At 36.8% G+C, this 14080-nt stretch overlaps 1 protein-coding gene across 1 annotated transcript in view; it reads left to right on the top strand.

The window, feature by feature from the left end:
* LOC129230319 (cytochrome P450 6B7-like) overlaps positions 1-13706 on the top strand; it is a 14235-nt gene extending 529 nt beyond the window's left edge. The window contains exons 2-6 of the mRNA XM_054864718.1: positions 145-260; positions 2558-2705; positions 3869-4032; positions 7991-8079; positions 13697-13706. Of these exons, the coding sequence (XP_054720693.1) occupies positions 145-260; positions 2558-2705; positions 3869-4032; positions 7991-8079; positions 13697-13706 (527 nt within the window). The remainder of the gene's footprint in view (positions 1-144; positions 261-2557; positions 2706-3868; positions 4033-7990; positions 8080-13696) is intronic.
* Positions 13707-14080: the final 374 nt, after the last annotated feature.

The following is a 14080-nucleotide window of genomic DNA, read 5'->3' as shown; positions in this document are numbered from 1 at the left end:
TAGCAGTAACTGAAACGTAAACTCTAAAAGACATAATTTAACTTCATAATTTAGTTCAAAATATTTCATTTTTCTGAAAGAATATAAATTTTAATTTGTGTGATTGATTAAATAAATTATGGATTTATGTGACTTTCTTTTTAGTGCTGTTTCCCCAAGTCGCGAAATGGTTTCGTATGCATATTTTCTCACCTAGCGGAATGCATTTTTTCAAGAATTTTACTTTGGAAATCATCAAAGAGAGGAAAAGAACTGGAAAGGTATTTTGCATGTAATTCAACGACTTTCATTAATATATTTCATACTTAATAATTACATACAACATACTGGGAGCCCTGTCCTCACATTCAAAGTCTGCAGTTTCATCTTTGTTAGGGCCATTCCCTTCGGTGGAACGGGGCATTTTTCAGTATATTTTGTGTTATAAGCAGTAGTGTTCCCATAGGGTATACTCCATATACGCCGTATACTCTCAAACATTTTTTAGACATATAGCGTATACCCTCAAGCTTCATCAATTTTCATAGTATAACATACTATGTATATGAGCACATACACAAATTCTGCGTAATGGAACTGGGAGTATACCCTCAAAAAAATTGATGGGAACATCACTGGTTATAAATACAAAATGAAACAGGCTAGAATTTTTATTTTTGACAGCATAAGTAAGGATTTGTCATAAGAATTCCATAGCACATTAAACTTATATCGTTTTTAAATAAAATAATTGATGAATACGCAATAAACTGCCCGTAACCCATACTAGAAGTTCTATAACTGGAGAGGATGAAGCATTTATGTTGGCGCAAGCGGGAGCAAGCGTACTTATCGCATAACAGGAAAATACAGAATAAAAGACATTCCGTAGGACACTGCAACATGTTAGAAAAGATTACAGAGCATTTATAACGTAATGATAGTAAAAGCATGAGAAACAAATCGATATTAATTTCACTCAAGCGAGCTCCATTTCCAGGCTGCCAGTCATTTCGTTGGCTATTAATTGTCTAATTCTTTTTTTCTTTCTGAATCTGCTGGAAATCTGAAGAGCTGAAATCCTTTCTAGAAGCTGTTTGCACAATTAACAGCCAAACAACCACCCATTTGACTCAATTTAACATATGCTAAGGAAATGTAAAAATCAGCAGCGATGCTATCGTTGCGAAGCACTGAATCAAGTTTGTTCCAAAATGGCGGATGCGTTAGCTCCTCCACTATAGAGACCTTAACCATAATAGCCTTATTAACCCATACGAGTCTCGTTCCGTCACGGGCATTTTATTGCATGTCGTTCGATTACTTTCTTCACATAGACTAACTTTTGATGTTCAACATGGTTCTTATGCCAAATCTTTACTGTTGCTATCAAAAATAAATTTTCTAGCATGTATTATTTGTATTTATGATTCAAAATCTTGTGACAAAACTACTCGAAATGTCTCTTTACGCCTCACGGAATGGCCCCTTATAGACTCATTAGTCTGGAATAGCGAATAACCTAGCTGGAGGCAAATGTCATGTCATGCGATAACTCTTGGGCAGTAACTTACTGTTTAACAATTACATGTACTTAACTACTTTATTCATGTGTATTTCATTTCATTTTGCATTTTATTTTTTTTAAGATGAGCAATTTTGATGTTGTTTGCCTGCACTAGGGGGATCACCCCAATGTGGTTAAAACTCACCACACTCTGTGAATATTCTTCGCAATATTATTGGAATCGCGAAGTGTTAAATCAAATAGGGTGTCAAATTCTCTGTGCCATTCCCATCCACCCATTAATGGCGGCACATGAAAAACTGGATCATATATTAGGAGGTCGCACTAGGTCTTCAAAAGGCTAAAAACCTCTTAACGCTGCGCTATTGGCATGGAAAAAAAAAGAGGCGTCTTCTACAATCGGAATAGGAAAACGGGGGAAAGGGGAATACAGGAAAAATTTAATGTTTCTGATGAACTTAAAATTTTCAATTTCAGTAAATCTTTGATATTTTGTCGTAAAATAAGCATGAAAAGCATTCTTACCATCTTAATTTTTTTTCTGTAGTAAAGGTGGGACTGATTGTGTGAACTCTTTTCCTGCTTGGAGTACAGAAACTGTTTTGCCAAAACTGGATCGCAAATCTCGAATTTCTTAAACTGTTTTTTACTACCAAGCTCTGCATTAACATCGCTTCTAATAATTTTTATTAATGACTCAGTAATGAATCTAATTAAATAACAATAAAAGCTTAATTTTAAGATGCGCATTCCAATTAGATATCTGAGACCAATGGCCTAACCAGTTTCCTGTTTTGGAGGGATCATGACCTGAAACGGAGCGAGTGCCATAAGTGCAATATTCAATCACAAATAGACGTCTGCGAACGAGTTTCGCGAAATATAATCCCTAAAAGCGCAGCTTTAGGCTATTTTTGGTCATTTAAAGGGAGGAGGGCGCTGAGGGGGATCATGACCCTTTTGGAATTTTATTTCTAGACGGACTTATGGCTTTCTTATGAAATTCACAATAATTAAAAACGTTAATAGCCAGTTCCTTTATTCTTTCAGAAAAGGAATGACTTTTTGCAACTCTTGGTGGATACCGCGGATGAAGTAGAGGAACTAGAGAAACAAGAAGTTGAGAAGGAAAATTTGACTGAAAATTACGGCAAAGACGATACAAGTCACCAAGTGTTTAAGGGTGTCAGTAAAAAATGTACGTGTGATTTAATTAAAGTTCAAATTTAAAAACTGTTAAGCGCTAAAATCAGGTGGAGAAGAAGGACTTTAGGTTAAACAAATCATAATCAAAATGTCAGGAAAGAGATTATCTGCTATAGTGAAAACAGTCGCCAAGCTCGGCAACAACTTTGCTTGCATGGTTCTTTAATATTCACATGGCTTTGCATACTTGATTTTATTACAAATGCTTGAATTATTAAAAAACTGACGAATTTCATAATTAAATTACAAAAAAGGTGTAAATGAAAATGATAACATTTATTTTTAAAAGAGAGACACTAATACACACGTTTTTCGCATCGTTATTTTCATTTATTCATCGTTTTATTTTGCGATTTTGATTAAGCAGAGTTACAATCAAATGAGCGGAATACGCGCATTAAAATTTTATTTTCCCTCCTCATTCAGATTGTCTCGACCTAACTGGACGTTTGCCAATTCCATATAATTCGTGGTCAGACTGTATTTTTTTCGTTCACGCATTTAAAGAGTTAATAAACGTTTGATAAGATCATACGCTGCATGCAATTGTAATAGTTTCAATTTTAATGATTTTTTAATGAAGTTCGTCATAATTTTCGACTCCACATAAAACTGATCACAGTTACAGTCTGCCAAAGGATTAATTATAGTTGGCAAACGTCCAGTTAAGACGAGTCTAGCTGAACCTCTATGATCCGAATGAAGGGGGAAAATTAAATTTTGATGAGCGTATTCCGCTGATTTTAATGTGACTTAATTTAGAGGACAACATACATAAGCAGAAGCTAGCATCCCTGATGAGGAATAGATGCGTCCATTTCCGCCTGTGAACCGGATGTTTGCCTTTCCATCTATAATCGGTGGTCAGCCTGTAACTGTATGACCATATTTCAGTCCTTTTTACAAAAAATGAAGTCGAACGCATCATAAAAAAAAAGCATCGAAAGTTTTGAATATACATTCGCAATAATAAAATATAGGAACGTGAGAACACTTATGAAGGATGAAGCTATTAAGGAACATTCATAGCTCTATAAGGATATTTTATAGATTTGGGTAGTTAAGAATGTTTACGATGCATCCATAACCTTTTAATGCATGCACAACAATTGTATTTTAGAGAGAAACTCACATAATTATTGTTATGCATTGCAGCCCTCTCTTACGATGAGCTAACAGCAAACTGCGTCATATTCTTCTTGGCTGGGTATGATACCACTGCCTCTACCTTGTCCTTTGCTAGCTATCTATTGGCTCTTAACCCAGATGTTCAAGAAAAACTTATTGCTGAGGTAGATGAAGCACTAAAAGCATCTAATGTAAGTATTGTGCGTTCATGAGGAGAAGAGACTTCGGAACGCCTTCCCGAAAGCAAAGCAAAGTTTAGCGCGGGGGTGATCGCTACCGCTTTCAATTGAGACAACCCTAAATTTGGCGGGCATTTAAATTTGCAAAAATATCTTTGTGTTCTTTCCTTTCGTTTCTAGCTTCGCATAATTGTCGTCTACGGGGAATCTATACTTTTTAAACTGAAAATTTCAGAACAAAAATATTGTATTTACAAAAAAAAGTAAGGTATTTTGTTTTCCGAATGAAACATTTCTATTAAGGATAGGTTTTCTGAATTTTGAACGATATCCTTTTAAAACGTCCTATATTCGAAATTGCAAGTGCGCTGATGAAAAAAAAACGGGGGGGGGGACAGGAAAACTTCATTGCCACACAGACTGTGGCATTGAAATGCTTAAGGGTTGCGTTCGTTTTGAAGACTTAATATCTCTCTCCATCTCCCTCTCCCTTTTCTTGAGGGGGGGGGGGGTGACTCAGTAGCTCTTACGGGTTGGGTCTTTTTGATGCATCTGTATGGATTGTACAAAATTTCAGATCATATAGAGCGGATATACAGTCAGTAGATCTACAGTAGCAGTTATTTTTGAAAAATGATGAAAACATTATTCGAACAAAAGTTCCCCCCCCCCCACCCCCCAAAAAAAACTTGGTTGAACCAAAGGCGGGGACTGCGCAATTGTTCCATAAAGGATTTACATGTGAGAAATAAAAGTAAATGAGAAAACAATAAAAAATCAATCTGAAATATTTAAAGCAATTGACTATTAAAATCAAGGCTATTTCTCTAAGTATTGCATGAATATTAATGTTTAGAAATATGTAATAATTTGCGATGCGTTATAAAAAGTGTCTTTGGTTTGAATACTGTTTTAAAATTATAGGTTCATCGGTTGGGTCCGGCTTAAGAGATGACGACTACCCCCAGGGCGAGTATTTTCAAGGCGGGGGGGGGGGGAGGTAAGCAACATCGTTTCTGGGGGGGGGGGGTTCAGGCAGAAACGAAGTTAGTTATGACACTTCAGTACACAGTAGCCTAACGTAAACACGGATTGTCCATAAAGGACGTTACACTTCACCTTTGCCTCTCGCCTCGTCACCTTAGCCTCTCACGCAATGTTCGATGAACATATTGCTATAACGAACGCTTTTATTTGGACCAAAATATGTGAAGTCATATTTCTTATAATCCCCTCCTTCCCCCTTGAGACTAACTGTCCGAAGTTCATGAACCCCGAACCCTCTCTCCCTACCCTTTCAAGCGTGACATCATTTGTGAACGACTCCTTAGGTTTGCTCTAAGTCACCAAAATCGCAGTAACAATTCTGTTAAGGGAAAAGACCGGCTCCCCCCCTCCTTCCTGGATAGCTCTAGTCGCAATTTGTTTATGATCATGTATGTTTTTAATAAAGAATCATATCGCACTCCGGCAAGGAAAGTGACACAATTCAAAATCTGGGAAAACCGTACCGGCTATTGATTTAAAATCTAAATTTAGTGCTTTTTCTCGACACAAAAACCACAAAGTTAGCTCACCTAAATGGTGCGGGGGGGGGGGGGGCGTAGAAACGATTTCATCAATAATGACACATCATTAAAATTTCCTAATTTGGAAGAATATTTTTCGAGCTTAAAGTATGCATTATGTATCTATACTTCAAAAACTAAATAAGTTGACTGCGCATATTGTAATGTTTGAGACTAAATCACTTAAAATTACTATTACGTCAAACCTTAATTTTCTCCATTGCTGTTTTTTTTTTCTTGTGGTTGAGTCAGTTTCCTTGCCAGTGTAGGATATGTTGAAAACCTGAATAGGTTGACTATAGCAACGTTTCTTGATAAAAATAACGCATTTTACATTCAGAGCCAAGGACGGATCCAGAAACTATTCAAGGAGGGGGCGATTGATTTCACACCCATACCCTTTTATAAATTCGCAAACCTCCGCCCCCCCCCTTTCCAAACACCATGAAAGATCGTTTCATTTCAGTTATTTTGGGAAGGGGAGGGACTTCCTTTTCTACAAAATTGCGGAGGAGTGTACCAAACCCCATCCCTTACCTTAACGCCATCAAAGGTGTCCCATTAAAGTTCCTCTTTTTTGGGGGGGAGGGGGGACTTCAATTTTCCAAACTTTCTTGAGAAGAGCCCTTGAACCCTATAACCCTATTTAATATCATCTAAAATCTTCTAAAATTGAGTTTTTGGAACTTTGAAATACTTCCTATACAAAGTTCAGATCTCTATCAGTAATGTGTTAAGAATAAGATATGTGCTACACTTTCATTTTAAAGACAGCAAGAGCTTCGTCAAACTATTGAAGATAGGCTAAATCAATTTTCAACTTCAGTATCAAAGACATGCCGTGGAAGAGTTCTGCATCTCGACTCAAGGAAGTGGGGATCGCCCCCCCCCCCCCTTGTATCCGTCCTTGTTCGGAGCTGTATTAGAATACGGGCAACAAACTTTTGCTTATTTTATGATCCCCACACGTAACGCTCTTCCGTAAAAGTACTGGAAGAACTGAATTACTTTTAGAGTAATCGAAAAAACTTGGGGAAAAAAAAACATATATTTTTTCGTATTTACAAAAATAAATAGGTTAAAACAGTAACATAAAACGTTGTTTCAGGCACTTATTCAATTATTCTTTAGATAACCATATTGGCATGTGAAAAGCTTTAATTTTTGTTTTGTTCCTTTTTTCATTTCTGAAGAATAAAAGCCATATTGGAAAAAAAAAATAGTACTAAAGTATTGAAATGTCTCACACAGGGTGCAACTTACCTACTGAGGCTTCCAAAATTATTCGTAGGCTTTAAATGTGTATGGTTAAAAATGAAGTGCCTAGGAATCGAAATAGTAGTTCAATACTTTTTCATACTGTCTCTACATGATTACATCAATTCAACATTTTTTTTAAACAAAATATTGACTGTTTGAAGTGGGCCAAAAATGAGGTGAAAGAGAAATATTTTCAGAAAAATTCGAAATTAAAGTTATCGTCTGTCGTTTTCTTTCTTTCTTTTTTTTTTTTTTTTTGTTATTTTTTCAATGCGGTGATAGTTAAAAAATCTTTTGGCATTAATTTTTGCTTGTTCACTTTACAAATCTACGTATTATTTTAAAAATGACTCGTATTTGCAAAGTAACAACAAACACAATTCGAAAACGCATTAATTCTTCATTATATTCGAAGTAAAACAGTTCGAAATATTGCAAAAGTAGTTCATTTATCCCTAAGCACTGTGTAATATTTAATAAACGCTTTAAAGAAGAAAATCGGATCGAAAATAAGGTGAGAAATGGTTGACCAGCAAAGTTAACAATATGCGATTAGAGTTTTATAATTAGAATACCTATGAAAAACCCACGTTTGAGAGCTGTGAAAGTTTCAGCAGAATAGAAGGAAAAATTTTCCTTCCAATTTCACCTGCAACTGTTCACCGTGTTTTCAGAAAATGTTTACTTAGCGTGAAAGACGGAAAGTTTAGGATTTGAATAGCAAAATCAATGATAAATTAACCCAAAACGTATAGAAATACACTGCAAATCTTAAAATACTTTTAAGTCGAACAATTGTCTTAGTAGCACACCTTTTTTTCGGGAAAGAAGGTGGGAAGTAATTTCTTAGAAAATTATAGGACCCTTATCTTCTTACAGCGCGATAACGATGGCCAATTGCAACCTTTCTCAGTGTTGGTCTGAAGCCTCATCCCCAAAAGACGCATATAGAATCTTCCGATACCACGTGTTGGGGGCGTGGCCAAGTCTCAACTAGTGAAAAACGGACAATAATTTGGTGCCTTTTTTGAAGCTAACGTATGATCAGCGTTGACTTGTACCATTAAGTAAAAAGTGTTTCTTGTACAGTTCATTAAACTAATTTCATTAAAATAGTGGCTTTATGCATAAACTTTTTTTAGGGTGAAATTACATACGAATCTATACAGGGGCTCAAATGCTTGGACAACGTTATTTCCGAAACTTTGAGACTGTATCCGCCTGTTAGCAGGTAAGGTAAATTTTTAGTTAAATCATTTTTTTTTCTTTTTATACGGCCTTTTCACGAAATTCATCACATTTTTCTAAGATTAACATGTTTTTTTTTTTTTTTAAATAAAAAAACAATGCAAAATCCTGAACAAAACAGCAAAACAATATTTAGATTATTATTTTCTTGTGGGTTTGGAATTATGGAGGAACTTTCAAATGTTTTGTCACGACAAAGGAAAAAAAAAAAAAAAAAAACTGCAAATTTTTTACCGAATAAAAAAACATTTAAATTGTTTGTGTATGGTACAAAATGAATACTTTGACAAAGTAAAAATCAAACATTCATTTTACAAAAGTGTTCAATATACTTTTCCTGCAAGAAAGAAAGAAACAACAGCTAAACCAACTGCAACAAAATCTTCCCTATATATAATAGCCAAAAACTCTGATCTAGTAACACTCTGACGTCATCAACAATGAAACTCGCGCCATATCATGCGTGATAACATTATTTCATTGTTGAAACACCAAAAATTCAGTAAGTTATTTTGACAAGCAGGGAAATGCTTTATTTTGACAAAGCTGAATTGGATCCGTTAATCGTTTTACTGGTTAGACTACTTTTAGGAGAGTGAAAAACGTAAAAGTAGTCAACAATGAACGCTATCAACTGGAGTTTAGGGTTAATCCACAGGGAGTTTAGATTAAAATTTCAACCATCAAAATATCACTAAACAGAAAATGGCTTCGTTCAAATGTAGAAGCAATTTTCACTCGTCCCACTTTGACGGGCGATTTTCTAGCAATAATAATAATAATAATTATAATTACTATATCTTAATGAAGTAAAGTCAAAGAAATTGCAAAATTGTGTCTGACCAAGCAGACCCGATAGCAGTTACAGCCTTGAAATTTTGTACAAAAATTGCTTCTAACACCGGAAGTTTGCACCTCGGAGTATTTTTTTTTTTTTAAATTATTTTTAATTTTGAACTAGTTCTTTACAATTAATATTTCAAGGTTAAGTTGCAGATAAACTGCTTAATAAAAAAGTGATAGAGTTCCAGCACTCTTTCACGTTCTCTGTCATTCAAAATAGCTTTTTTCCTACAAAGTATGAAGTTTTTTTTTCAATTAATTAGAACAAGAGGTATTAGTGTTGGTGCACTGTAAAAAAAAGTGTAAGATTACCAGTATCAAAGGGTGTAACGTTACACAAATTCTGAAGTGTGCGTAGCATCATTGTTTTAAAAATTTAAATTGTTGGAGGAACCTTGCACTATGGTTTCAGTAGAATTCAAAGCGCACGTGTAAAGATCAGAATTAGCGTAGAGCAGGTAAACTCTTATTAACGAAATGAAAACCGGCCTTGGTGATCGAGCCTTAAAAAGCTCTTTGCGACCTGTCTTGTAACACTCGCGTTGTGTGTTCGAACACCACTCAGTTTATTTACTCTGTTAGTGCAATAAAAATAAATATCTTGTTTGCATATTTAAATAAATAAATTATTGGCGTATATTAGTGTGAAAAAGTATGAACTTAAAAAAATATAGAATAAACGAATCATTAAAAGCCAGAGATGTAAAGGATGATTTTTTTTTTTTACATACCGTTATAACGAAATTTCAAGTATTGTAACCTACTAATTTATTTTTGTACTTTCAATTTGAAATGTATAGTGCGAAATTATTATTTGATCATAGTTAATTTAAATCTTCGAATAGTTAACTTGAAGTATTACTAAAAATGAGTTCCCGTTCAAGAAAGTAAGATGCAATCTTAATTTTTGCTAATGTGTAACCTTTTAAGCCATTTCTCCGTAAGCGTACATGCAGAAAATTTTGGTGTAACCGTACGCAGAAATGAGGGAGACGTTACGCTATGGTTTCATTACCATGGTGTAACATTACTCCTGCGACGCACAGTGGTTCAAGGGCGGAAAAAATAGCCATTTTTAAGTTTTAAGATAAAAAGTATTTCATGCCGTAATTACTTACGACCAAACGGCACGAACTTGAGGGTCACAGATTTAAATTCTAGATATAGGTCAAATCCCACTAGATATGAACCCCGGTAAAGCGGTTTGACTGCATAGGCCCTAGTTTGGTTGCAACAGGGGTCCAAAGTTGCTAATTTTGACCCAGAAATGCATTGACATTTCTATTGAAATTTGGGATTCCGGCGCAATGTTCGTTTTCCAACACACTTGGAGCGTCTTTTTTTAGTACAACGAGTGAAAGGGAGAAAGCCTATTTATTTATAGGCATTTTTAAAGTTATTTGAAAAGTCGAAACGGTCTTGTATTTTGTTTTTTTTTTATATGTCATGTGCAATAAATCAGTGTATTTTTTTTCCTCTTTGATTTTTTGCTTATCATTGTGTAATACCTCTGATAGCAGACGATAAACATCCAGTTAAAGTAAATGTTTTATCAACAAACGATAAATATTTTTTATAGCAGATGATTAGTATAAAATGAAAATAATTAATTTCATTTTGCAAACGATAAATATCCTGCAACTATGTTAATACAAGAAAAAACTTTTATTTTTAAATATCGCTTGGTTTTGTCGCGAATTTGCTCTTTCATATAATCGTTTTATTCGGAGTACCGCGTTGGGTAAGTTTCCATACTTTTGGGATGGTTTGCCGCTCCGATATGTAAGTGAGAATCAGCACTTTAGTCCCAAGGTTTTTTATTATTGAAGTAGGAAAAAGGGACACATCACAATTCATATAAAATATTTACATCTCGTAGAGTATGATTGCTCGAAAAACAAAAATGTCCAAGAAAGTCAACGATAGACAAGACATCTCCGGAGCTCTAATCGCATCCTTCCTTCTCTCGTCCTGTTCTCCGCATCTCTCCCCTTCGTCCAGTCACCCGGTTCCCACCAACCCCATTCGAAAAGAGCCCCCACATCCGGTCAGGGGTCAGGGGTCAAGAGGGGTGTGAGAGGCGACCTTGACGAGCGTGGGAGCAGCTGTTCACGACACGCCCCCACCAAGAGGGAAAATTAGCTCCTTTTTATAGGGGCTTAATTTCACTAACTGCACATAGTAGCACAAATGTCTAACACTGGAACAAAACACATCAGGCAAAATGACAAATGCTTCAATTTACAATATTTTAATTGCAATCTGCAGGGATACACATTACTATGGAAAACATATTTACAAGCATTTAAAATTATATTCTACTCCAGCCTGGAGAGTGCATCTGCGCTTAAATGCTGTTTCCCAGGACGGTGGGTAATAAAATGGCTCCACCGCTGCAAAGCTAATGCCCAGCGTGTTAATTTAGGACTCTTAGGAGTCGTCTCATTAAGATACTTCAGTGGGTTATGGTCAGTGATAATTTCCACCTGCGACCCGAAAATCCATTTGTCAAATTTATTTAGCCCAAAGAGTACCGCCCAAGCTTCCTTTTCAATGCTAGCCCAATTTCTCTGACTACCTGAAAATTTTTGGCTAGCGAAAGCGATAGGTCGGAAATTTCCTTCCGTATCTAGTTGTGTTAGACAACTACCGACGGCATAGTCTGACGCATCACAGTGCACCTGAAATGGTTCCTCAAAATTCGGGGTGGATAGCGCCGTGACCCGACATAAAGCAGTTTTTAAACTTTCGAAGGCTCTCTCTTCCACCTCTCCCCATCTGACTAAATTCGGACCCTTTTTCTTTGTTAGTTCCGTAAGCGGGGCTGCTATCTCAGCGTAATGAGGTATGTATTCTCGATAAAACCCCATCAGTCCTAACACCGATCTTACCCCCTTTTTAGTAGTGGGCCTGGTTAATCTTTTTATCGCCCCTATTTTTTCTTCGTCCGGCGCATGCTCTCCACTCCCTATTGTATGACCCAAATACTTGATTTTTCTAGCCGAAAAAATACATTTGTCAAAACGCACAGCAAACCCTAAATCTTGCAGGTGCGTTAATACCGCCTTTACGTGTATCAAATGTTCTTCGAATGTTTTTGAGAAAATTATTACGTCGTCGATGTATGCTTGCGCGTAATCTTTATGCTTAGCTAGCGCCCGGTTAATCTCTCTTTGGAAGGTACCAGAGGCCCCGGCAAGCCCGAAGGGCATGGTTTTCCATTGATAAACCCCATAATGAGTTGCAAACGCCGGTTAGATGTTTGCTCCGTTCATCCATTTTTATCTGCCAATAACCCCTCAATAAATCTAAGCTTGTAAGATATTGTGCAGATCCAGCTTCAAAAATTAATTCCTGCATGTCTTTCATTGGAAATACCGGAATTTTCGTTACCGCATTCAATGCCCTAAAATCTACGCACATTCTAATAGATGCATCCTTTTTAGCCACACAAACAATGGGATGAGCAATTTCTGATTTTGATGGCTCAATTAGATCTAACTCTAGTAATTCCCGGATTTGCCTGTCCACCTCCCTTCTATAAGCAACAGGGATGCTGTAGCAGTGCGGTTTCTTATACTCCAAATTGGGTTTTAGCTCAATTTTATGACATCCAACCCCAGCTGGCTGAACTGTTTTCGTAAAAACATATTCATATTGGGTAAGCAAGTTCTTTACCTCGTTTGTTTGTGAGGGAGTTAAATGAGGCATTTTCAAATCACTAACCGCTTTCAGAAAATTACTGCCTTTCTCTGTAGTTGGCATTAATTCTACTTTCCCAAATTCTTCTTCACCCTCAAAAATCACGTTTACAGCATTAGCTCTTGATATATAATGTCGTATTTTATTTTGATGCACATGTCTTTTGGCACCATCGGGCATTTGGATAATAAAAGAGTGCTTGTTTCTCTTTTCCACTATCGTCGCCGGCCCCTGCCAACGCGCGTAAATTTTATTTGTTGAATCGGGAATTAAAACCACGACACTTTCTCCTACCTCAAATTTTCTATCCGATGATCGTAAATTGTAATAATGCGCAGCTCTTTCTTGAGCGATTTTCTGCGGTAATTTCCGCTTCTCTTGCCGCATTTTCTAACCTAGTCTTTAGCTGTTGCAAATAACTTGAAACCGGAGTCGTGTTTAATTGCAAATTATCAAACTTTCCCGTCCAAGTATTTTTTTAGGATTGCTAAGGGACCCTGAGGTGGCCTGCCCGTACATGAGTTTGAAAGGGCGCAACTCCCCGTCGTAGTATTGGGTACCTCCCTATATGCCCAAAGAACATAAGGAATTTGCAGGTGCCACCGCCTCCCCTCCTCTCTGATCACATGGGTGTAACATCCTTTTTAAAGTTTGATTAAATCTCTCTACTAATCCATTACTCAAAGGATATGCAGGCGTGGAAAATCTAGGGCTCGACCCGATCCTTTTTTCAAATTCCTTCGTTAACTCTGCATTAAAGTTCGGGCCATTATCCGAAGCTATAACATTTGGAATTCCTGTTCGGGAAAAAATTGCTGAGTAACGCTTCACAAGTAGCTTTAGCGGTAATACTAGTAAGCGGTACGGCTTCTGCCCATCTCGTATGTTGGTCAACCAAACACAAAATATACTTATGACCCCGTGAGCTGGCTGGCTCAATTGGTCCAATTAAATCAACATTGACCACCTGAAACGGTAAATCTGGACGCGAAACAGGAGTTATTGGGGCCCTATCTGACACTTTAATAGGTTTCCTCAATTGGCATTCTTTGCAGGCTGCGATGAACCTTTGAAGCATCGGAGCGTAGACCTTCCCAGAAGAATGAATATTTAATTCTCTCTAGAGTTTTCCTCACCCCCATATGACCACCGAAAACGGAATTATGGGCCAAACTCATAACTTCTTCTCTGGAATCCTTTGGGACCACCAATTGTCCCACCTTTTCCCCCAAAACCGTATCCCTATGAAATAAAACGTTATCTACAACGTAATAATTTCCCTTTCCTTCTTGGGCTTTTTTCCATCCCTCAGCGAGTCCTTCGCACAGCTCCTGCTTCCGGCGAAAATGGGTCAGCTGTTCGACCACCGAATTCTTCTATCCCATTTTCCCCCGAATTCTGCTCTCTTCCGGTGCTCCCTCCATCCGCCGATCGCGTAT

This window comes from Uloborus diversus, chromosome 9 (assembly GCF_026930045.1).
Source record: "Uloborus diversus isolate 005 chromosome 9, Udiv.v.3.1, whole genome shotgun sequence".
Taxonomy (NCBI): domain Eukaryota; kingdom Metazoa; phylum Arthropoda; class Arachnida; order Araneae; family Uloboridae; genus Uloborus; species Uloborus diversus.
The sequence above is the reverse complement of the archived record's forward strand: the minus strand, read 5'-3'. Positions and strand labels throughout refer to the sequence as shown.